This window comes from Oncorhynchus tshawytscha, linkage group LG12, assembly GCF_018296145.1.
Source record: "Oncorhynchus tshawytscha isolate Ot180627B linkage group LG12, Otsh_v2.0, whole genome shotgun sequence".
NCBI lineage: Eukaryota > Metazoa > Chordata > Actinopteri > Salmoniformes > Salmonidae > Oncorhynchus > Oncorhynchus tshawytscha.
In genome coordinates, this window is record NC_056440.1 from 35092275 (window position 1) to 35116105 (window position 23831).

Below are 23831 nucleotides of genomic sequence, written 5' to 3' on the forward strand. Positions count from 1 at the left end.
TGTTTTACCAGTAAGACCAGATGTGGACATGCCAGGTACCAGAGCTTCAACGGGTTTCTTCTCGACTCACTCAGTCATTGATTAGGAATCCCTGTTATCAAGACTGATTGATGGGGCCGGGACGATACCAGTATTGCGATATATTATACATGGCAACACGAAGAAGATAACTCTTTGGTCCTTTAACAACCTACTGTATGGAAAATATTGTGTGCTTTAGCTTGAAAAACAAATAAATGTTACTCTGGACGACAACCTAATGATTTGTTTCCAACAGTAAGGCTGTTTTCTTAAAGAAGTAAAATCTGCTCTGTGTTTTTGTTCCCTTGCCATGATACTATCGAGTATTGCAATATGGGTATCGTCCCGGCCCTACTGACTAGACTGTCCAGTCCATCATTCAAAACAAAGATTGGTTTTCCTGGCATACAACGGCCTGATTTTTAAAAGATGATAATGACATGGCCTATATGGTGATCTGGTTCTGCTTTGTCTGGGTAGCTGGTAGAGCATGACTGAACTCTTATTATCCCCCTGATTGGACATCAACAGGTAGGAATGTGTGATGCAGTAGAGCCCTGGGATTCCCCAGATGCTCTCTGTGTGAATGTTAGCCTTATGAGAGTTGTACTTGTCTTTGATGTGGTTGTTAGTGGCCTGACAGGTGACAGTATTGTTTAAATGATATTCCACCCACATAAAGTACACTATCTCTGTTTCTTGTAGCTGCCAGTAATGTTGAGTCTGGTAAACAAACGAGACTCCAGAGAGCGATCAGAGGGATCTGTTTTTTGATGGGCTTTTAACTCGGGACCAATCAACCGCAGCCAGACACGATCACATTACCTTCCGGTAGCAACTGATCTGAGCTGTTAGTCCCTCCTCCTGGACTCACAATTCAGCTCTGACAGTTTTGCCAACTCACCCGATGGTTAACTAGCCACCTGTCTGTTCCTCTTGGATTTCGCTCAATGTGTTATCTCATTGCTTATTGGTTGACAGTACAAAGTCATTAGCAAAACCGTCCCGGGATGTTATGGTCTGTACCTGACCTGCATCATTTGTATCAAAACTATACCTCTGTGTTATTGTGATCTTTAACCTACTAAAGGTTATGCAGAGTTCAGCTATCACTGTCCTTATACAAGGCTACACTAGATAACATGTAGTGCCTGCTGTCAAGGGCTAGCTGTCTGACTGTGCTAATTGACCTATACCAAAGAGGTCAGGAGACACACCAGCCTAGTTGTAGGTGGTTATGTACCTCTGTTATTCTTCCTGGCCATTTTATGATTAGTGAAAAAGAGCTGTGGAAATCTGAACTCCTTGGTGGCAGTGGCAAACATATGTTTACAAAACAACCCAAACTTAGAAAAATCGAAATCTTCTTTCAAATGAGCTTACTTATAGAAACCTCTGTGTCGCCTAACTGTTATAACTAAAGGGTGGTAAGAAATCACATCTCCTGCCTAGCTTATTGTAAGCCTTTTTAACCTGACTCAACCTGTCCTTTTCAGGAGTGGGGAAGAGCAGTCTCCTCCTGCGGTTTGCAGACAACACATTTTCAGGTAAGTGTACATGTTACTCCTAACCCCACCTAGCAGGTTATGAGTCATTTGGTCTGTTGAATTTGAACAACTGTCCAACTTGCACTGTGTACAGTGAGTACTTGCCTTGCAAATCAAACACTGGGTCTTATAACCTGTTTTTGTGTGTGTTTGCAGGTAGTTACATCACCACGATTGGAGTGGACTTCAAGATCCGGACAGTGGTGATCAATGGGGAGAAGGTGAAGCTGCAGATCTGGGATACGGCAGGACAGGAGCGCTTCCGTACCATCACCTCCACGTAAGTACTGGCAGAGGCAACGCTCACTTTCACACTGGGCTGTTAACAAGACTCACACATGCCCCATTGACCATGCAACATTCTAACACGTCAACTGATATTTAGGGGATATTTTACAAGGCCAACTTTTTAAGATGGTTTGAGCAAGGACTTCTCAAAGACATTTAAAATAACACCTGTGCTCTTTTTGGAAACTGATGGAATTCTCCACAGAGCCTAATTACACATTTTAGTAACAGGTGTGTTTTAGTCACACAGAATTATAGGACTGTAAAGATTGGAGCTCAATGCCTCTCTCACTCCCCATTGATTTGCTTCACCTTGTTATATTTACTTAATTTGTACCAATGGAATTTCATTTTTTCCTTGTCCTTGCCATCACTCTCAATCTTCACATTTTCTGTCCGTTGTGTACTTTGGCTGCATGTTTGACAGATAATTACTCCTGTGCAGTGTGGAGTCTGGGTTTCTCGAGACACCGGTATTGAGCTGGCTGTCAGATGCATCTTTTTTTCTTGTAATGTGCCAAGTGGAATATGGTCACGTCATTGCCTTTTTTTCAATTGTGGACACAAATTATAAGCAAAAACAGAATTGGAAAACATTCCTCTCTGAATTCATATTAGTTTTTTGAACTATGGCTGGTATCTTCTCTCAAGCGAGGACTTTCTAAGCTGAAGTGGATGAGTGTGCCCAGCCATTCTCCTCTCCGTCATGAGAAATGGGTATAGTGATTAGAGGTCGACCGATTATGATTTTTCAATACCGATTATTGGTGGACACCCCCCCCAAAAGCCGGTACCCGATTATTCGGCCGATTATTATTATTTTTTATAATAGTAATGACAATTATAACAATACTAAATGAACACTTTTTAAAAACATTTTAACTTAACATAATACATCAATTTAGTCTCAAATAAATAATGAAACGTGTTCAATTTTGGTTTAAATAATGCTAAAACAGTGTTGGAGGAGAAAGTGAGTGCAATATGTGCCATGTAAAAAAGCTAATGTTTAATATGTTCCTTGCTCAGAACATGAGAACATATGAAAGCTGGTGGTTCCTTTTAACATGAGTCTTCAATATTCCCACTTAAGAAGTTTTCAGTTATAGTTATTATAGGAATTATAGGATTTCTCTCTATACCATTTGTATTTCATATACCTTTGACTATTGGATGTTCTTCTAGGCACTATAGTATTGCCAGCCTAATATCAGGAATTGATTAGCTTGAAGTCATAAACAGCGCTGTGCTTCAAACATTGCAAAGTGCTGCTGGCAAAGTCAGGAAAGTGCTGTTTGAATGAATGCTCACGAGCCTGCTGCTGCCTACCACCGCTCAGTCAGACTGCTCTATAAAATATCAAATCATAGACTTAATAATAATATAATAAACACACAGAAATTACGAGCCTTAGGTCATTTAATATGGTAAAAACCAGAAACTATCATTTAGAAAACAAAACATTTATTCTTTTAGTGAAATACGGAACCGTTACGTATTTTATCTAACGGGTGGCATCCCTAAGTCTAAATATTGCTGTTACATTGCACAACCTTCAATGTTATGTCATAATTATGTAGAATTCTGGCAAATTAATTATGGTCTTTGTTAGGCCAAACTGCTGCATATACCCTGGACTCTGCTTGCACAGAACGCAAGAGAAGTGACACAATGTCCCTAGTTAATATTGCCTGCTAACATTAATTTCTTTTAACTAAATATGCAGGTTTAAAAAAATATACTTGTGTATTGATTTTTAAGAAAGGCATTGATGTTTATGGTTAGGTACATTGGTGCAACGACAGTGCTTTTTTTCGCGAATGCACTTGTTAAATCATCACCCATTTGGCGAAGTAGGCTGTGATTTGATGATAAATTAACAGGCACCGCATTGATTATTTGCAACGCAGGAAAAACGAGTTAAACTAGTAATATCATCAACCATGTTGAGTTAACTAGTGATTATGTTAAGATTGATTGTTTTTTATAAGATACATTTAATGCTAGCTAGCAACATACCTTGGCTCCTTGCTGCACTCGTGTAACAGGTGATCAGCCTGCCACTCAGTCGCCACGTGGAGTGCAATGTAATCGGCCATAATCGGCATCCAAAAATGACAATTACCAATTGTTATGAAAACTTGCAATCGGTCGTAATTAATCGGCCATGCCGATTAAACGCTCAACCTCTCGTAGTGATGAGTAGTCTGTGTTTCTGAACAAGAATGCCGTCACTCAGGAAGGTGGACTAAACCTTACAACCATCTGACTCACACTACTCAGTTTGACATGGACAGCACAGCGTCTAAAATCTATTCACCCCTTTGGACATTGACGAGGACTGTACAGGTCTTTGACACTGTTTGGCTTTGGACTATGAAACAGTGGAGAAAGTAGAAACCTTGCCGCCATTCACTCTTAAAAAAAAAAAAAGTTTTTGAGAAAGGGAGACATTTGAACCTTTTGATTTGTATTTTTTTTCTTCTCAAAACCCTCTAGAAAATATGGCGAATTACCATCAAACAGAGCTGCTGGTTTTCCTGTGGGAAAACCTCCTACAAGTCTACAGAATGCCGAGTGTGTTTCTGGAAACCTGGCTGGCTGTGTGAGGAGGGAGGTGGCGGGTGCTGCTGGGTTGTGGAGAAGTAGTGGCATGGTGCCTCATTAGGCCTAAGTGTATTTCAGTGGTCAGCCCAGCCAGGGTGTGTTTAGCCTTATGTCTGTCAGTCACAGTCCATAGCTGCCATATGTCTGTCTGAATATATGTCTTTGTAGTTGACAGCAGCCTGTGTGTGTGGTGGAGGGACTGGGAGTGTGTGTGTGTGTGTGTGTGTGTGTGTGGTGGGAGGGACGGGAGTGCGTGTGTGTGTGGTGGAGGGAGTGCGTGTGTGTGTGTGTGTGTGGTGGAGGGGAGTGCGTGTGTGTGTGTGTGTGGTGGAGGACTGGGAGTGCGTGTGTGTGTGGTGGTGGTGGGGACTGGGAGTGCGTGTGTGTGTGTGTGTGTGTGGTGGAGGACTGGGAGTGTGTGTGTGTGTGGAGTGGAGGGACTGGGTGTGTGTGTGTGTGTGTGTGTGTGGTGGAGGGACTGGGTGTGTGTGTGTGTGTGGTGGAGGGACTGGGAGTGCGCGTGTGTGTGTGTGTGTGGTGGAGGGACTGGGAGTGCGTGTGTGTGTGTGTGGTGGAGGGACTGGGAGTGCGTGTGTGTGTGGTGGAGGGACTGTGCGTGTGTGTGGTGGTGGAGGGACTGGGGTGAGTGTGTGTGTGTGTGTGTGGTGGAGGGACTGGGAGTGCGTGTGTGTGTGTGTGGTGGAGGGACTGGGAGTGTGTGTGTGTGGTGGTGGAGGGACTGGGAGTGCGTGTGTGTGTGTGTGTGTGGTGTGTGTGTGTGGTGGAGGGACTGGGAGTGCGTGTGTGTGTGTGGTGGAGGGACTGGGAGTGCGTGTGTGTGTGTGGTGGAGGGACTGGGAGTGCGTGTGTGTGTGGTGGAGGGACTGGGAGTGCGTGTGTGTGTGTGTGTGTGGTGGAGGGACTGGGGGTGTGGTGGTGTGTGTGTGTGTGTGTGGTGGAGGGACTGGGAGTGCGTGTGTGTGTGTGTGTGTGGTGGAGGGACTGGGAGTGCGTGTGTGTGTGTGGTGGAGGGACTGGGAGTGCGTGTGTGTGTGTGGTGGAGGGACTGGGAGTGCGTGTGTGTGTGTGGTGGAGGGACTGGGAGTGCGTGTGTGTGTGTGGTGGAGGGACTGGGAGTGCGTGTGTGTGTGGTGGAGGGACTGGGAGTGCGCGTGTGTGTGTGGTGGAGGGACTGGGAGTGCGTGTGTGTGTGGTGTGGAGGGACTGGGAGTGCGTGTGTGTGTGTGGTGGAGGGACTGGGAGTGGGAGTGCGTGTGTGTGTGTGGTGGAGGGACTGGGAGTGCGTGTGTGTGTGTGGTGGAGGGACTGGGAGTGCGTGTGTGTGTGTGTGTGTGTGTGGTGGAGGGACTGGGAGTGCGTGTGTGTGTGTGGTGGAGGGACTGGGAGTGCGTGTGTGTGTGTGGTGGAGGGACTGGGAGTGCGTGTGTGTGTGTGGTGGAGGGACTGGGGTGCGTGTGTGTGTGTGGTGGAGGGACTGGGAGTGTGTGTGTGTGTGTGGTGGAGGGACTGGGAGTGTGTGTGTGTGGTGGAGGGACTGGGAGTGCGTGTGTGTGTGGTGGAGGGACTGGGAGTGCGTGTGTGTGTGGTGGTGGACTGGGAGTGTGTGTGGTGGAGGGACTGCGTGTGTGTGTGTGGTGGAGGGACTGGGAGTGTGTGGTGTGTGTGTGGTGGAGGGACTGGGAGTGCGTGTGTGTGTGTGGTGGAGGGACTGGGAGTGTGTGTGTGTGTGTGGTGGAGGGACTGGGAGTGCGTGTGTGTGTGTGGTGGAGGGACTGGGAGTGTGTGTGTGTGTGGTGGAGGGACTGGGAGAGTGTGTGTGTGTGGTGGAGGGACTGGGAGTGTGTGTGTGTGTGTGTGGTGGAGGGACTGGGAGTGCGTGTGTGTGTGTGGTGGAGGGACTGGGAGTGTGTGTGTGTGTGTGGTGGAGGGACTGGGAGTGTGTGTGTGTGTGTGGTGGAGGGACTGTGTGTGTGGTGGAGGGACTGGGAGTGTGTGTGTGTGTGGTGGAGGGACTGGGTGTGTGTGTGTGTGGTGGAGGGACTGTGTGTGTGTGGTGGAGGGACTGGGAGTGTGTGTGTGTGTGTGGTGGAGGGACTGGGAGTGTGTGTGTGTGTGTGGTGGAGGGACTGGGAGTGCGTGTGTGTGTGTGGTGGAGGGACTGGGAGGTGTGTGTGTGTGTGTGTGGTGGAGGGACTGGGAGTGTGTGTGTGTGTGTGGTGGAGGGACTGGGAGTGTGTGTGTGTGGTGGAGGGACTGGGAGTGTGTGTGTGTGTGTGGTGGAGGGACTGGGAGTGTGTGTGTGTGTGTGTGGTGGAGGGACTGGGAGTGTGTGTGTGTGTGTGTGGTGGAGGGACTGGGAGTGTGTGTGTGTGTGTGGTGGAGGGACTGGGAGTGTGTGTGTGTGTGTGTGGTGGAGTGGACTGGGAGTGTGTGTGGTGGAGGGACTGTGTGTGTGTGGTGGAGGGACTGGGAGTGTGTGTGTGTGTGTGTGTGGTGGAGGGACTGGGGTGTGTGTGTGTGTGGTGGGAGGGACTGGGAGTGTGTGTGTGTGTGTGTGGTGGAGGGACTGGGAGTGTGTGTGTGTGTGTGTGGTGGAGGGACTGGGAGTGTGTGTGTGTGTGGTGGAGGGACTGGGAGTGTGTGTGTGGTGGAGGGACTGGGGTGTGTGTGTGTGTGTGGTGGAGGGACTGGGAGTGTGTGTGGTGGAGGGTGGGGAGTGTGTGTGTGGTGGTGGAGGGACTGGGAGTGTGTGTGTGTGTGTGTGGTGGAGGGACTGGGAGTGTGTGTGTGTGTGGTGGAGGGACTGGGAGTGTGTGTGTGTGTGTGGTGGAGGGACTGGGGTGTGTGTGTGTGTGTGTGGTGGAGGGACTGGGGTGTGTGTGTGTGTGTGGTGGAGGGACTGGGAGTGTGTGTGTGTGTGTGGTGGAGGGACTGGGAGTGTGTGTGTGTGGTGGAGGGACTGGGAGTGTGTGTGTGTGTGGTGGAGGGACTGGGAGTGTGTGTGTGTGTGGTGGAGGGACTGGGGTGTGTGTGTGTGTGTGGTGGAGGGACTGGGAGTGGTGTGTGTGTGGTGGTGGGGACTGGGAGTGCGTGTGTGTGTGTGTGGTGGAGGGACTGGGAGTGCGTGTGTGTGTGTGGTGGAGGGACTGGGAGTGTGTGTGTGGTGGAGGGACTGGGAGTGTGTGTGTGTGTGTGGTGGAGGGACTGGGAGTGTGTGTGTGTGGTGGAGGGACTGGGATGTGTGTGTGTGTGGTGGAGGGACTGGGAGCGCGTGTGTGTGTGTGTGTGGTGGAGGGACTGGGAGTGTGTGTGTGGTGGAGGGACTGGGAGTGTGGGACTGGGAGTGTGTGTGTGTGGTGGAGGGACTGGGAGTGTGTGTGTGGTGGAGGGCGTGTGTGTGTGTGGTGGAGGGACTGGGAGTGTGTGTGTGTGTGGTGGAGGGACTGGGAGTGTGTGTGTGTGTGGTGGAGGGACTGGGAGTGTGTGGTGTGTGTGTGGTGGAGGGACTGGGAGTGCGTGTGTGTGTGTGGTGGAGGGACTGGGAGTGCGTGTGTGTGTGGTGGGAGGGACTGGGAGTGTGTGTGTGGTGGAGGGACTGGGAGTGTGTGTGTGTGTGTGGTGGAGGGACTGGGAGTGCGTGTGTGTGTGTGGTGGAGGGACTGGGAGTGTGTGTGTGTGTGGTGGAGGGACTGGGAGTGTGTGGTGTGGTGGAGGGTGTGTGTGTGTGGTGGAGGGACTGGGAGTGTGTGGACTGGGAGTGTGTGTGTGTGGTGGAGGGACTGGGTGTGTGTGTGGTGGAGGGACTGGGAGTGTGTGTGTGTGGTGGAGGGACTGGGAGTGTGTGTGTGTGTGGTGGAGGGACTGGGGGTGTGTGTGTGTGGTGGAGGGACTGGGAGTGTGTGTGTGTGTGGTGGAGGGACTGGGAGTGTGTGTGTGTGTGTGTGGTGGAGGGACTGGGAGTGTGTGTGTGTGTGTGGTGGAGGGACTGGGAGTGGTGTGTGTGTGTGTGGTGGAGGGACTGGGAGTGTGTGTGTGTGTGGTGGAGGGACTGGGAGTGTGTGTGTGTGGTGGAGGGACTGGGAGTGCGTGTGTGTGTGTGTGGTGGAGGGACTGGGAGTGTGGTGTGTGTGTGGTGGAGGGACTGGGAGTGTGTGTGTGTGTGGTGGAGGGACTGGGAGTGTGTGTGTGTGTGGTGGAGGGACTGGGAGTGTGTGTGTGTGTGTGTGTGTGGTGGAGGGACTGGGAGTGTGTGTGTGTGTGTGGTGGAGGGACTGGGAGTGTGTGTGTGTGTGGTGGAGGGACTGGGGGTGTGTGTGTGGTGGAGGGACTGGGAGTGTGTGTGTGTGTGGTGGAGGGACTGGGTGTGTGTGTGTGTGTGGTGGAGGGACTGGGAGTGTGTGTGTGTGTGTGGTGGAGGGACTGGGAGTGTGGTGTGTGTGTGTGTGGTGGAGGGACTGGGAGTGTGTGTGTGTGTGGTGGAGGGACTGGGAGTGTGTGTGTGTGTGGTGGAGGGACTGGGAGTGTGTGTGTGTGGTGGAGGGACTGGGAGTGTGTGTGTGTGTGGTGGAGGGACTGGGAGTGTGTGTGTGTGTGGTGGAGGGACTGGGAGTGTGTGTGTGTGTGTGGTGGAGGGACTGGGAGTGTGTGTGTGTGGTGGAGGGACTGGGAGTGTGTGTGTGTGGTGGACTGGGACTGTGTGTGTGTGTGGTGGAGGGACTGGGAGTGTGTGTGTGTGTGGTGGAGGGACTGGGAGTGTGTGTGTGTGTGTGTGGTGGAGGGACTGGGAGTGTGTGTGTGTGTGTGGAGGGACTGGGGAGTGTGTGTGTGTGTGGTGGAGGGACTGGGAGTGTGTGTGTGTGTGTGTGTGGTGGAGGGACTGGGAGTGTGTGTGTGGTGGAGGGACTGGGAGTGTGTGTGTGTGTGGTGGAGGGACTGGGAGTGTGTGTGTGTGTGGTGGAGGGACTGGGAGTGTGTGTGTGTGTGGTGGAGGGACTGGGAGTGTGTGTGTGTGGTGGAGGGACTGGGAGTGTGTGTGTGTGTGTGGTGGAGGGACTGGGAGTGGGGTGTGTGTGTGTGTGGTGGAGGGACTGGGTGTGTGTGTGTGTGTGTGGTGGAGGGACTGGGAGTGTGTGTGTGTGTGTGTGGTGGAGGGACTGGGAGTGTGTGTGTGTGTGTGTGTGGTGGAGGGACTGGGAGTGTGTGTGTGTGTGGTGGAGGGACTGGGAGTGTGTGTGTGTGTGGTGGAGGGACTGGGAGTGTGTGTGTGTGTGGTGGAGGGACTGGGAGTGTGTGTGTGTGTGTGGTGGAGGGACTGGGAGTGTGTGTGTGGTGGAGGGACTGTGTGTGTGGGTGGAGGGACTGGTGCGTGTGTGTGTGTGGTGGAGGGACTGGGAGTGTGTGTGTGTGTGTGGTGGTGGAGGGACTGGGAGTGTGTGTGTGTGTGGTGGAGGGACTGGGAGTGTGTGGTGGAGGGACTGGGAGTGTGTGTGTGTGGTGGAGGGACTGGGAGTGTGTGTGTGTGTGGTGGAGGGACTGGGAGTGTGTGTGTGTGTGGTGGAGGGACTGGGAGTGTGTGTGTGTGTGTGGTGGAGGGACTGGGAGTGTGTGTGTGTGTGTGGTGGAGGGACTGGGAGTGTGTGTGTGTGTGGTGGAGGGACTGGGAGTGTGTGTGTGTGTGTGGTGGAGGGACTGGGAGTGTGTGTGTGTGTGTGGTGGAGGGACTGGGAGTGTGTGTGTGTGTGGTGGAGGGACTGGGGTGTGTGTGTGTGTGGTGGAGGGACTGGGAGTGTGTGTGTGTGTGGTGGAGGGACTGGGAGTGTGTGTGTGTGTGTGGTGGAGTGGACTGGGACTGGGAGTGTGTGTGTGTGTGGTGGAGGGACTGGGAGTGTGTGTGTGTGGTGGAGGGACTGGGAGTGTGTGTGTGGTGGAGGGACTGGGAGTGTGTGTGTGTGTGTGGTGGAGGGACTGGGAGTGTGTGTGTGTGTGGTGGAGGGACTGGGAGTGTGTGTGTGTGGTGGTGGTGGAGGGACTGGGGAGTGTGTGTGTGTGTGGTGGAGGGACTGGGAGTGTGTGTGTGGTGGAGGGACTGGGAGTGTGTGTGTGTGTGTGGTGGAGGGACTGGGAGTGTGTGTGTGTGTGTGTGGTGGAGGGACTGGGAGTGTGTGTGTGTGTGGTGGAGGGACTGGGTGGTGGAGGGACTGTGTGTGTGTGTGGTGGAGGGACTGGGAGTGTGTGTGTGTGTGGTGGAGGGACTGGGAGTGTGTGTGTGTGTGGTGGAGGGACTGGGAGTGTGTGTGTGTGTGGTGGAGGGACTGGGTGTGTGTGTGTGTGTGTGGTGGAGGGACTGGGAGTGTGTGTGTGTGTGTGGTGGAGGGACTGGGAGGGACTGTGTGTGTGTGTGTGTGGTGGAGGGACTGGGAGTGTGTGTGTGTGGTGGAGGGACTGGGAGTGTGTGTGTGTGTGGTGGAGGGACTGGGAGTGTGTGTGTGTGGTGGAGGGACTGGGAGTGTGTGTGTGGTGGAGGGACTGGGAGTGTGTGTGTGTGGTGGAGGGACTGGGAGGGACTGGGGAGTGGTGTGTGTGTGGTGGAGGGACTGGGAGTGTGTGTGTGGTGGGGGACTGGGACTGGGTGTGTGTGTGTGTGTGGTGGAGGGACTGGGAGTGTGTGTGTGTGGTGGAGGGACTGGGAGTGTGTGTGGTGTGGTGGAGGGACTGGGAGTGTGTGTGTGTGGTGGAGGGACTGGGAGTGTGTGTGTGTGTGGTGGAGGGACTGGGAGTGTGTGTGTGTGGTGTGGAGGGACTGGGAGTGTGTGTGTGTGGTGGAGGGACTGGGAGTGTGTGTGTGTGTGGTGGAGGGACTGGGAGTGTGTGTGTGTGTGGTGGAGGGACTGGGAGTGTGTGTGTGTGGTGGAGGGACTGGGAGTGTGTGTGTGTGTGGTGGAGGGACTGGGAGTGTGTGTGTGTGTGTGGTGGAGGGACTGGGAGTGTGTGTGTGTGTGTGGTGGAGGGACTGGGGTGTGTGTGTGTGTGGTGGAGGGACTGGGGGTGTGTGTGTGGTGGAGGGACTGGGAGTGTGTGTGTGTGTGGTGGAGGGACTGGGAGTGTGTGTGTGTGTGGTGGAGGGACTGGGAGTGTGTGTGTGTGTGGTGGAGGGACTGGGAGTGTGTGTGTGTGTGGTGGAGGGACTGGGAGTGTGTGTGTGTGTGTGGTGGAGGGACTGGGGGTGTGTGTGTGTGTGGTGGAGGGACTGGGAGTGTGTGTGTGTGTGTGGTGGAGGGACTGGGAGTGTGTGTGTGTGTGTGGTGGAGGGACTGGGAGTGTGTGTGTGTGTGGTGGAGGGACTGGGAGTGTGTGTGTGTGTGGTGGAGGGACTGGGAGTGTGTGTGTGTGTGGTGGAGGGACTGGGAGTGTGTGTGTGTGTGTGGTGGAGGGACTGGGAGTGTGTGTGTGTGTGGTGGAGGGACTGGGAGTGTGTGTGTGTGTGGTGGAGGGACTGGGTGTGTGTGTGTGTGGTGGAGGGACTGGGAGTGTGTGTGTGTGTGGTGGAGGGACTGGGAGTGTGTGTGTGTGTGTGTGGTGGAGGGACTGGGAGTGTGTGTGTGTGTGGTGGAGGGACTGGGAGTGTGTGTGTGTGTGGTGGAGGGACTGGGTGTGTGTGTGTGTGTGGTGGAGGGACTGGGAGTGTGTGTGTGTGTGGTGGAGGGACTGGGAGTGTGTGTGTGGTGGAGGGACTGGGAGTGTGTGTGTGTGGTGGAGGGACTGGGAGTGTGTGTGTGTGTGGTGGAGGGACTGGGAGTGTGTGTGTGTGTGTGGTGGAGGGACTGGGAGTGTGTGTGTGTGTGTGGTGGAGGGACTGGGAGTGTGTGTGTGTGTGGTGGAGGGACTGGGAGTGTGTGTGTGTGTGGTGGAGGGACTGGGTGTGTGTGTGTGTGTGTGGTGGAGGGACTGGGTGTGTGTGTGTGTGTGGTGGAGGGACTGGGAGTGTGTGTGTGTGTGTGGTGGAGGGACTGGGTGTGTGTGTGTGTGGTGGAGGGACTGGGAGTGTGTGTGTGTGGTGGAGGGACTGGGAGTGTGTGTGTGTGTGGTGGAGGGACTGGGAGTGTGTGTGTGTGTGGTGGAGGGACTGGGTGTGTGTGTGTGTGTGTGGTGGAGGGACTGGGAGTGTGTGTGTGTGTGTGGTGGAGGGACTGGGAGTGTGTGTGTGTGGTGGAGGGACTGGGAGTGTGTGTGTGTGTGTGGAGGGACTGGGAGTGTGTGTGTGTGTGGTGGAGGGACTGGGAGTGTGTGTGTGTGGTGGAGGGACTGGGAGTGTGTGTGTGTGTGGTGGAGGGACTGGGAGTGTGTGTGTGTGTGTGGTGGAGGGACTGGGAGTGTGTGTGTGTGTGGTGGAGGGACTGGGAGTGTGTGTGTGTGTGTGTGGTGGAGGGACTGGGTGTGTGTGTGTGTGTGTGGTGGAGGGACTGGGTGTGTGTGTGTGTGTGTGGTGGAGGGACTGGGAGTGTGTGTGTGTGGTGGAGGGACTGGGAGTGTGTGTGTGTGTGTGGTGGAGGGACTGGGAGTGTGTGTGTGTGTGGTGGAGGGACTGGGTGTGTGTGTGTGTGGTGGAGGGACTGGGAGTGTGTGTGTGTGTGTGGTGGAGGGACTGGGAGTGTGTGTGTGTGTGGTGGAGGGACTGGGAGTGTGTGTGTGTGTGTGGTGGAGGGACTGGGAGTGTGTGTGTGTGTGGTGGAGGGACTGGGAGTGTGTGTGTGTGGTGGAGGGACTGGGAGTGTGTGTGTGTGTGGTGGAGGGACTGGGAGTGTGTGTGTGTGTGTGGTGGAGGGACTGGGAGTGTGTGTGTGTGTGGTGGAGGGACTGGGAGTGTGTGTGTGTGTGTGTGGTGGAGGGACTGGGAGTGTGTGTGTGTGTGGTGGAGGGACTGGGAGTGTGTGTGTGTGTGGTGGAGGGACTGGGAGTGTGTGTGTGTGTGGTGGAGGGACTGGGAGTGTGTGTGTGTGTGTGGTGGAGGGACTGGGAGTGTGTGTGTGTGTGTGTGGTGGAGGGACTGGGAGTGTGAGTGTGTGTGTGGTGGAGGGACTGGGAGTGTGTGTGTGTGTGTGGTGGAGGGACTGGGAGTGTGTGTGTGTGTGGTGGAGGGACTGGGAGTGTGTGTGTGTGTGGTGGAGGGACTGGGAGTGTGTGTGTGTGTGTGGTGGAGGGACTGGGAGTGTGTGTGTGTGTGGTGGAGGGACTGGGAGTGTGTGTGTGTGGTGGAGGGACTGGGAGTGTGTGTGTGTGTGTGGTGGAGGGACTGGGAGTGTGTGTGTGTGTGGTGGAGGGACTGGGAGTGTGTGTGTGTGTGTGGTGGAGGGACTGGGAGTGTGTGTGTGTGTGTGGTGGAGGGACTGGGAGTGTGTGTGTGTGGTGGAGGGACTGGGAGTGTGTGTGTGTGTGGTGGAGGGACTGGTGTGTGTGTGTGTGGTGGAGGGACTGGGAGTGTGTGTGTGTGTGTGGTGGAGGGACTGGGAGTGTGTGTGTGTGGTGTGTGGTGGAGGGACTGGGGTGTGTGTGTGTGTGTGGTGGAGGGACTGGGTGTGTGTGTGTGTGTGGTGGAGGGACTGGGTGTGTGTGTGTGTGTGGTGGAGGGACTGGAGTGTGTGTGTGTGTGGTGGAGGGACTGGGTGTGTGTGTGTGGTGGAGGGAGGGAGCGAGGGTGTGTGTGGAGGTGGAGGGACTGGGTGTGTGTGTGTGGTGGAGGGACTGGGAGTGTGTGTGTGGTGGAGGGACTGGGAGTGTGTGTGTGGTGGAGGGACTGGGAGTGTGTGTGTGTGGTGGAGGGACTGGGAGTGTGTGTGGTGTGTGTGTGGTGGAGGGACTGGGAGTGTGTGTGTGTGTGTGGTGGAGGGACTGGGAGTGTGTGTGTGTGTGTGGTGGAGGGACTGGGAGTGTGTGTGTGTGTGGTGGAGGGACTGGGGTGTGTGTGTGTGTGTGGTGGAGGGACTGGGAGTGTGTGTGTGTGTGGTGGAGGGACTGGGAGTGTGTGTGTGTGTGGTGGAGGGACTGGGAGTGTGTGTGTGTGTGGTGGAGGGACTGGGAGTGTGTGTGTGTGTGGTGGAGGGACTGGGAGTGTGTGTGTGTGTGTGGTGGAGGGACTGGGAGTGTGTGTGTGTGTGTGGTGGAGGGACTGGGAGTGTGTGTGTGTGTGTGGTGGAGGGACTGGGAGTGTGTGTGTGTGTGTGGTGGAGGGACTGGGAGTGTGTGTGTGTGTGGTGGAGGGACTGGGAGGGTGTGTGTGTGTGGTGGAGGGACTGGGAGTGTGTGTGTGTGTGTGGTGGAGGGACTGGGAGTGTGTGTGTGTGGTGGAGGGACTGGGAGTGTGTGTGTGTGGTGGAGGGACTGGGAGTGTGTGTGTGGTGGAGGGACTGGGAGTGTGTGTGTGTGTGGTGGAGGGACTGGGAGTGTGTGTGTGTGTGTGGTGGAGGGACTGGGAGTGTGTGTGTGGTGGAGGGACTGGGAGTGTGTGTGTGTGTGGTGGAGGGACTGTGTGTGTGTGGTGTGTGTGTGTGGTGGAGGGACTGGGAGTGTGTGTGTGTGGTGGAGGGACTGGAGTGTGTGTGTGTGTGGTGGAGGGACTGGGAGTGTGTGTGTGTGTGTGGTGGAGGGACTGGGAGTGTGTGTGTGTGGTGTGGTGGAGGGACTGGGAGTGTGTGTGTGTGTGTGGTGGAGGGACTGGGAGTGTGTGTGTGTGGTGGAAAGGACTGGGAGTGTGTGTGTGTGTGTGGTGGAGGGACTGGGAGTGTGTGTGTGTGTGGTGGAGGGACTGGGAGTGTGTGTGTGTGGTGGAGGGACTGGGGAGTGTGTGTGTGTGTGGTGGTGGACTGGGACTGGTGTGTGTGTGTGTGGTGGAGGACTGGGAGTGTGTGTGTGTGTGGTGGAGGGACTGGGAGTGTGTGTGTGTGTGGTGGAGGGACTGGGAGTGTGTGTGTGTGTGGTGGAGGGACTGGGAGTGTGTGTGTGTGTGGTGGAGGGACTGGGAGTGTGTGTGTGTGTGTGGTGGAGGGACTGGGAGTGTGTGTGTGTGTGTGGTGGAGGGACTGGGAGTGTGTGTGTGGTGGTGGAGGGACTGGGAGTGTGTGTGTGTGTGGTGGAGGGACTGGGAGGTGTGTGTGTGTGGTGGAGGGACTGGGAGTGTGTGTGTGTGGTGGAGGGACTGGGAGTGTGTGTGTGTGTGGTGGAGGGACTGGGAGTGTGTGTGTGGTGGAGGGACTGGGAGTGTGTGTGTGTGGTGGAGGGACTGGGAGTGTGTGTGTGGTGAGGACTGGGAATAATGTGTGTGTGTGTGGTGGAGGGACTGGGAGTGTGTGTGTGTGGTGGAGGGACTGGGAGTGTGTGTGTGTGGTGGAGGGACTGGGAGTGTGTGTGTGTGGTGGAGTGGACTGGAGTGTGTGTGTGTGTGTGGTGGAGGGACTGTATGTGTGTGTGTGTGTGGTGGAGGGACTGTGTGTGTGTGTGGTGGAGGGACTGGGTGTGTGTGTGTGTGGTGGAGGGACTGGGTGTGTGTGTGTGTGTGTGGTGGAGGGACTGGGAGTGTGTGTGTGTGTGTGTGGTGGAGGGACTGGGAGTGTGTGTGTGTGGTGGAGGGACTGGGAGTGTGTGGTGTGTGTGGTGGAGGGACTGGGAGTGTGTGTGGTGGTGGAGGGACTGGGAGTGTGTGTGTGTGGTGGAGGACTGGGAGTGTGTGTGTGGTGGAGGGACTGGGGAGTGTGTGTGTGTGGTGGAGGGACTGGGAGTGTGTGTGTGTGTGGTGGAGGGACTGGGAGTGTGTGTGTGGTGGAGGGACTGGGGTGTGTGTGTGTGTGGTGGAGGACTAGGACGTGTGGTGTGTGTGTGTGGTGGAGGGACTAAAGTGTGTGTGTGGTGGAGGGACTGGGTGTGTGTGTGTGGTGGAGGGACTGGGAAGTGTGTGTGGTGTGGAGGGACTGGGAGTAAAGTGTGTGGTGGAGGAGGGACGTGGGAGGACTAAAGTGTGTGTGGTGGGGGACTGGAGTGTGTGTGTGTGGTGGGAGGGACTGGGAGTGACGTGTGTGTGTGGTGGAGGGACTGGGGTGTGTGTGTGTGTGGTGGAGGACTGGAGTGTGTTGTGTGTGGTGGAGGGACTGGGAGTGTGTGTGTGTGTGGTGGAGGGACTGGGACGTGTGGTGGAGGGACTGGTGGTGGTGGGGACTGGGAGTGTGTAAAGTGTGTGGTGGAGGGACTGGGAGTGTGTGTGTGTGTGGTGGAGGGACTGGGAGTGTGTGTGTGTGTGGTGGAGGACTGGGAGTGTGTGTGTGGTGGAGGGACTGGGAGTGTGTGTGTGTGTGGTGGAGGGACTGGGAGTGTGTAAAGACGTGTGGTGGAGGGACTGGGAGTGTAAAGACTGTGTGGTGGAGGACTGGGAGTGTGTGTGTGTGTGGTGGAGGGACTTACGTAAAGAGTGTGGTGGAGGACTACTTAAAGTGTGTGTGGTGGAGGGACTGGGAGTGTGGTGGAGGGACTATAAAGTGTGTGGTGGAGGACTGGGAGTGTGTGTGTGTGTGGTGGAGGGACTGGAGTGTGTGTGTGTGTGGTGGGGGACTGGGAGTGTGTGTGTGTGTGGTGGAGGACTTAAAGTGTGTGTGTGTGTGGTGGAGGGACTGGGGAGTGTGTGTGTGTGTGTGTGGTGGAGGACTGGGAGTGTGTGTGTGTGGTGGAGGGACTGGGAGTGTAAAGTGTGTGGTGGAGGGACTGGGAGTGTGTGTGTGTGGTGGAGGGACTGGGAGTGTGTGTGTGTGTGGTGGAGGGACTGGGAGTGTGTGTGTGTGTGGTGGAGGGACTGGGAGTGTGTGTGTGTGTGTGGTGGAGGACTGGGAGTGTGTGTGTGTGTGTGGTGGAGGGACTGGGAGTGTGTGTGTGTGTGGTGGAGGGACTGGGAGTGTGTGTGTGTGTGTGGTGGAGGGACTGGGTGTGTGTGTGTGTGTGGTGGAGGGACTGGGAGTGTGTGTGTGTGGTGGAGGACTGGGAGTGTGTGTGTGTGTGGTGGAGGGACTGGGAGTGTGTGTGTGTGTGGTGGAGGGACTGGGACGTGTGTGGTGACTTGTGTGGTGGAGGGAAAGGACTAGTGTGTGTGACGTGTGGTGGAGGTGTTAAAGACGTGTGTGGTGGAGGACTTACTAAAGTGTGTGTGTGGTGGAGGGACTGGGACGTGTGTGTGGTGGAGGGACTGGGACTGTGTGTGTGTGTGTGTGGTGGAGGGACTGGGAGTGTGTGTGGTGGGTGGAGGACTTACTTAGTGTGTGTGGTGGAGGGACTGGGAGACGTGTGGTGGAGGGACTGGGAAGACGTGTGGTGGAGGACTGGAAGTGTGTAAGTGTGTGGTGGAGGACTGGGAGTGTGTGTGTGTGGTGGAGGGACTGGGAGTGTGTGTGTGGTGGAGGACTGGGAGTGTGTGTGTGGTGGAGGGACTGGGAGTGTGTGTGTGTGGTGGAGGACTGGGAGTGTGTGTGTGGTGGTGGTGGAGGGACTGGGGAGTGTGTGTGTGTGTGTGGTGGAGGGACTGGGGTGTGACGTGTGGTGGAGGACTGGAAGTGTGTGTGTGGTAGTGGTGGACGTGGTGGTGGAGGATGGGAATGTGTGACGTGTGGTGGTGGGACTGGGAGTGTGTGTGGTGGAGGGACTAAAGTGTGTGTGTGTGGTGGAGGGACTACTTAAAGACGTGTGTGGAGGGACTAAAGTGTGTGTGTAGAGGTGGACTTAAAGATATGTGGTTTTTGGACTGGGAGTAAAGACGTGTGGTGGGGACTGGAGTGTGTGTGTGTGGTGGAGGGACTAGGAAGTGTGTAAAGACGTGTGGTGGAGGGACTGGGAGTGTAAAGACGTGTGGTGGAGGACTGGGAGTGTGTGTGTGACGTGTGGTGGAGGGACTGGGAGTGTAAAGTGTGTGTGGTGGGGGACTGGGACGTGTGGTGGTGTGTGTGTGTGGTGGAGGGACTGGGAGTGTGGTGTTGTGTGTGTGGGTGGAGGGACTGGGAGTGTGTGTGTGTGGTGGAGGGACTGGGAGTGTGTGTGTAAAGACGTGTGGTGGAGGACTTACTTAAAGACGTGTGGTGGAGGGACTAAAGTGACGTGTGGTGGAGGGACTAAAGTGTGTGTGTGTGGTGGTGGAGGGACTGGGAGTGAGTGTGTGTGTGTGGTGGAGGACTACTTAAAGTGTGTGTGGTGGGGACTTACTTAAAGGGACTGGGGGACTTGTATTAAAGTGTGGTGGTGGAGGGACTTACTTAAAGACGTGTGGTGGAGGGACTGGGAGTGTGTGTGTGTGTGGTGGAGGGACTGGAAAGACGTGTGGGTGGAGGACTTACTTTGTGTGTGGTGGAGGGACTACTTAAAGATGTGTGGTGGAGGACTTAGTTAAAGACGTGTGGTGGAGGGACTGGGAGTAAAACGTGTGGTGGGGGACTTAAAGACGTGTGTGGAAAGGGACTAGAGTTAAAGTGTGTGTGGTGGGGGACTGGGAGTGTGTGTGTGTGTGTGTGGTGGAGGGACTGGGAGTGTGTGTGTGTGTGGTGGAGGGACTGGGAGTGTGTGTGTGGTGGTGGAGGGACTAAAGGAGTGTGGTGTGTGTACTGGTGGAGGGACTGGGAGTGTGTGTGATGGAACGTGGTGGAGGGACGTAAGTGTGTGTGTGTGTGTGTGGTGGAGGGACTAGGAAGTGTTAAAGACGTGTGGTGGAGGGACTAGTGTGTGTAAAGACGTGTGGTGGAGGGACTGGAAGTGTGTGTAAAGAGCGTGTGTGGTGGAGGACTTAATAATAAAGACGTGTGGTGGAGGGACTAGTGTGTGTGTGTGTGTGGTGGAGGGACTTAAAGACGTGTGTGGTGGAGGGACTACTTGTGTGTGTGGTGGAGGGACTACTTAAAGTGTGTGTGGTGGAGGGACTTAGTGTGTAAAAGTGTGTGGTGGAGGGACTTAGTGTGTGTGGTGGAGGGACTGGGGCCAAGTGTGTGTGTAGTGGAGGGACTTACTTAAAGACGTGTGTGGTGGAGGGACTACTTAAAGACGTGTGGTGGAGGGACTTACCAAAGACTGTGTGTGGTGGAGGGACTGTGTGTGTGTGGTGGAGGGACTGGGAGTGTTAAAGACGTGTGGTGGAGGACTTACTCAAAGACGTGTGGTGGAGGACTTACTTAAAGACGTGTGGTGGAGGGACTGGGGTAAAGACGTGTGGTGGAGGGACTGGGAGTAAAGTGTGTGTGTGTGTGGAGAGGACTGGGAGTGTGTGTGTGTGTGGTGGAGGACTTAGTAAAGACGTGTGGTGGAGGGACTTACTGGTAAAGACGTGGTGGTGGACTGGGAGTGTGTGTGTGTGTAAAGTGTGTGTGGTGGAGGACTGGGAGTGTGTGTGTGTGTGTGTGGTGGAGGGACTTACTTAAAGACGTGGTGGAGGACTTACTTAAAGACGTGTGGTGGAGGACTGTGAAAGACGTGTGGTGGAGACTTACTAAAAGTGTGTGGTGGAGGGACTGGAGTGTAAAGGTGGAGGGACTAAGGGAGTGTGGTGGAGGACTTACTGTAAAGACGGACTGTGGAGTGACTTACTTGTGGTGGAGGAGGACTGGGAGTGTGTGTGTGTGTGGTGGAGGGACTGGGAGTGTGTGTGTGTGGTGGAGGACTGGTGTAAAGTGTGTGTGGTGGAGGGACTTAGTGTGTGTGTGTGTGGTGGTGGGACTGGGAAGTGTGTGTGTGTGTGTGGTGGAGGACTGGGCAGTGTGTGTGTGTGTGTGGTGGGGGACTGGGAGTGTGTAAAGACGTGTGGTGGAGGGACTGGGAGTGTGTGTGTGGTGGAGGACTGGTGTGTGTGTGGTGGAGGGACTGGGAGTGTGTGTGTGTGTGTGGTGGAGGGACTGGGAGTGTGTGTGTGGTGGTGGAGGGACTAAAGTGTGTGGTGGAGAGGGACTAAGGACGTGTGGTGGGGGACTGTGTGTGTGTGTGGTGGAGGGACTTGGACGTGTGGTGTGTGTGTGTGTGTAAAGTGGAGGGACTGGAGGGTGTGTGTGTGGTGGAGGGACTGGGAGTGTGTGTGTGTGTGTGGTGGAGGGACTGGGAGTGTGTGTGTGTGTGGTGGAGGGACTTATGTGTGTGTGTGGTGGACTGGAGGGACTGGGAGGGTGTGGTGGGGGACTTGGTTAAGGGACTGTGTGAGTGGAGGACTTGTGTGTGTGTGTGGTGGAGGGACTGGGAGTGTGTGTGTGTGGTGGAGGGACTGGGTGTGTGTGTGTGTGGTGGAGGGACTTACTTAAGTGTGTGTGTGTGTGGTGGAGGGACTGGGTGTGTGTGGTGTGGTGGAGGACTGGGTGTGTGACGTGTGGTGGAGGACTTACTTAAAAAGTGTGTGTGGAGGACTGGGAGTGTGTGTGTGTGGTGGAGGGACTGCGTGGGTGTGTGTGTGTGGTGGAGGGACTGTGTGGTGGGTGACTGTGCGTGTGGTGGAGGGACTAAAGTGTGTGTGTGTGTGGAGGAGGGACTTAAGTGTGTGTGTGTGGTGGAGGGACTGGGACTTACTTAAAGACGTGTGGTGGAGGACTGTGTGTGTAAAGACGTGTGGTGGAGGACTAGTAAAGTGTGTGTGTGGTGGTGGAGGGACTGGGGCGTGTGGTGGAGGACTGTGTGTGACGTGTGGTGGAGGGACTTAAAGTGTGTGGTGTGTGTAAAGACGTGTGGTGGAGGACTACTTAAAGACGTGTGGTGGAGGACTTGTGTAAAGCGTGTGGTGGAGGACTGGGAGTGTGTGTGTGTGTGACGTGTGGTGGAGGACTGGGAGTGTGTGTGTGTGTGTGGTGGAGGGACTGGGAGTGTGTGTGTGTGTGTGGTGGAGGGACTGGGAGTGTGTGTGTGTAATAGGGATAATGTGGTGAAGGACTAGGGAGTGTGTGTGTGTGTGGTGGAGGACTGGAAGTGTGTGTGTGTGGTGGAGGGACTGGGAGTGTGTGCGTGTGTGTGGTGGAGGGACTAGGAAATGTGTGTGTGGTGGAGGACTGTGTGTGTGTGTGGTGGAGGGACTAAAATGAGTGTGTGTGTGTGTGGTGGAGGGACTGGGAGTGTGTGTGTGTGTGTGGTGGAGGGACTGGGAGGTGTGTGTGTGTGTGTGGTGGAGGACTGGGAAGTGTGTGTGTGTGTGGTGGAGGACTAGGGAGTGTGTGTGTGGTGGTGGAAAGGGACTGGAAGTGTAATAATGTGTGTGTGGTGGAGGGACTGGAAGTGCGTGTGTGTGGTGGAGGGACTGGGAGTGTGTGTGTGTGTGTGGTGGAGGGACTGGGAGTGTGTGTGTGTGTGTGGTGGAGGGACTGGGAGTGTGTGTGTGTGTGTGGTGGAGGGACTGGGAGTGTGTGTGTGTGTGTGGTGGAGGGACTGGGGAGTAATGTGTGTGTGTGTGGTGGAGGGACTGGGATGTGTGTGTGTGTGTGTGGTGGAGGGACTGGGAGTGTGTGTGTGTGTGTGGTGGAGGGACTGGGAGTGTGTGTGTGTGTGGTGGAGGGACTGAAGTGTGTGTGTGTGTGTGGTGGAGGGACTGGGAGTGTGTGTGTGTGTGGTGGAGGGACTGGAACTGGGCGTGTGTGTGTGTGTGGTGGAGGGACTGGGATGTGTGTGTGTGTGTGGTGGAGGACTGGAGGTGTGTGTGTGTGTGGTGGAGGACTGGGATGAAAGAACTGTGTGTGTGTGTGGTGGAGGACTGGAAGTGTAAGTGTGTGTGTGTGGTGGAGGACTCCGTGTGTGTGTGTGTGGTGGAGGGACTGGGAGTGTGTGTGTGTGTGTGTGTGGTGGAGGGACTGGGAGTGTGTGTGTGTGTGTGTGGTGGAGGGACTGGGTGTGTGTGTGTGTGTGTGGTGGTGGAGGGACTGGGGTGGTGTGTGTGTGTGTGGTGGAGGGACTGGGAGTGTGTGTGTGTGTGTGGTGGAGGGACTGGGAGTGTGTGTGTGTGTGTGTGGAGGGACTGGGAGTGTGTGTGTGTGTGGTGGAGGGACTGGGGTGTGTGTGTGTGTGGTGGAGGGACTGGGAGTGTGTGTGTGTGTGGTGGAGGGACTGGGAGTGTGTGTGTGTGGTGGAGGGACTGGGAGTGTGTGTGTGTGGTGGAGGGACTGGGGTGTGTGTGTGTGTGGTGGAGGGACTGGGAGTGTGTGTGTGTGTGTGTGTGTGGTGGAGGGACTGGGAGTGTGTGTGTGGTGGAGGGACTGAAGTGTGTGTGTGTGTGTGTGGTGGAGGGACTGGGAGTGTGTGTGTGTGGTGGAGTGGACTGGGACTGGTGTGTGGTGGAGGGACTGGGAGTGTGTGTGTGTGTGGTGGAGGGACTGGGAGTGTGTGTGTGTGGTGGAGGGACTGGGAGTGTGTGTGGTGGAGGGACTGGGAGTGTGTGTGTGTGGTGGAGGGACTGGGAGTGTGTGTGTGTGTGGTGGAGGGACTGGGAGTGTGTGTGTGTGGTGGAGGGACTGGGAGTGTGTGTGTGTGTGGTGGAGGACTGGGAGTGTGTGTGTGTGTGTGTGGTGGAGGGACTGGGAGTGTGTGTGTGTGGAGGGAGGGGTGTGTGTGTGTGTGTGGTGGAGGGACTGGGAGTGTGTGTGTGTGTGTGTGGTGGAGGGACTGGGGAGTGTGTGTGTGGTGGAGGGACTGGGGTGTGTGTGTGTGTGTGGTGGGAGGGACTGGGAGTGTGTGTGTGTGTGTGGTGGAGGGACTGGGGTGTGTGTGTGTGGTGGAGGGACTGGGAGTGTGTGTGTGTGTGGTGGAGGGACTGGGGTGTGTGTGTGTGTGGTGGAGGGACTGGGAGTGTGTGTGTGTGTGGTGGAGGGACTGGGAGTGTGTGTGTGTGTGTGGTGGAGGGACTAGTGGTGTGTGTGGTGGAGGACTGGGAGTGTGTGTGTGTGTGAAAGGGACTGGGAGTGTGTGTGTGTGGTGGAAGGGACTGGGAGTGTGTGTGTGTGAGGTGGAGGGACTGGAAGTGTGTGTGTGTGGTGGAGGGACTAGGGTGTGTGTGTGTGTGGTGGTGGAGTGGTGTGTGTGGTGGAGGACTGGGAGTGTGTGTGTGTGTGTGTGGTGGAGGGACTGGGAGTGTGTGTGTGTGTGTGGTGGAGGGACTGGGAGTGTGTGTGTGTGGTGGAGGGACTGGGAGTGTGTGTGTGGTGGAGGGACTGGGAGTGTGTGTGTGTGTGTGTGGTGGAGGACTGGTGTGTGGTGGTGGAGGGACTGGGAGTGTGTGTGGTGGAGGGACTGGGAGTTGGTGTGTGTGTGTGTGTGGTGGAGGGACTTGAGAGTGTGTGTGGTGGAGGGACTGGAAGTGTGTGGAGGACTGGGAGTGGGTGTGTG

General features: G+C 55.4%; 1 protein-coding gene across 1 annotated transcript in view; it reads left to right on the plus strand.

Annotated features, from left to right (window-relative positions):
* The window catches only part of rab35b (RAB35, member RAS oncogene family b), a 50984-nt gene that overhangs the window by 2035 nt on the left and 25118 nt on the right, over positions 1-23831 (plus strand). The window contains exons 2-3 of the mRNA XM_024439004.2: positions 1518-1568; positions 1725-1848. Of these exons, the coding sequence (XP_024294772.1) occupies positions 1518-1568; positions 1725-1848 (175 nt within the window). The remainder of the gene's footprint in view (positions 1-1517; positions 1569-1724; positions 1849-23831) is intronic.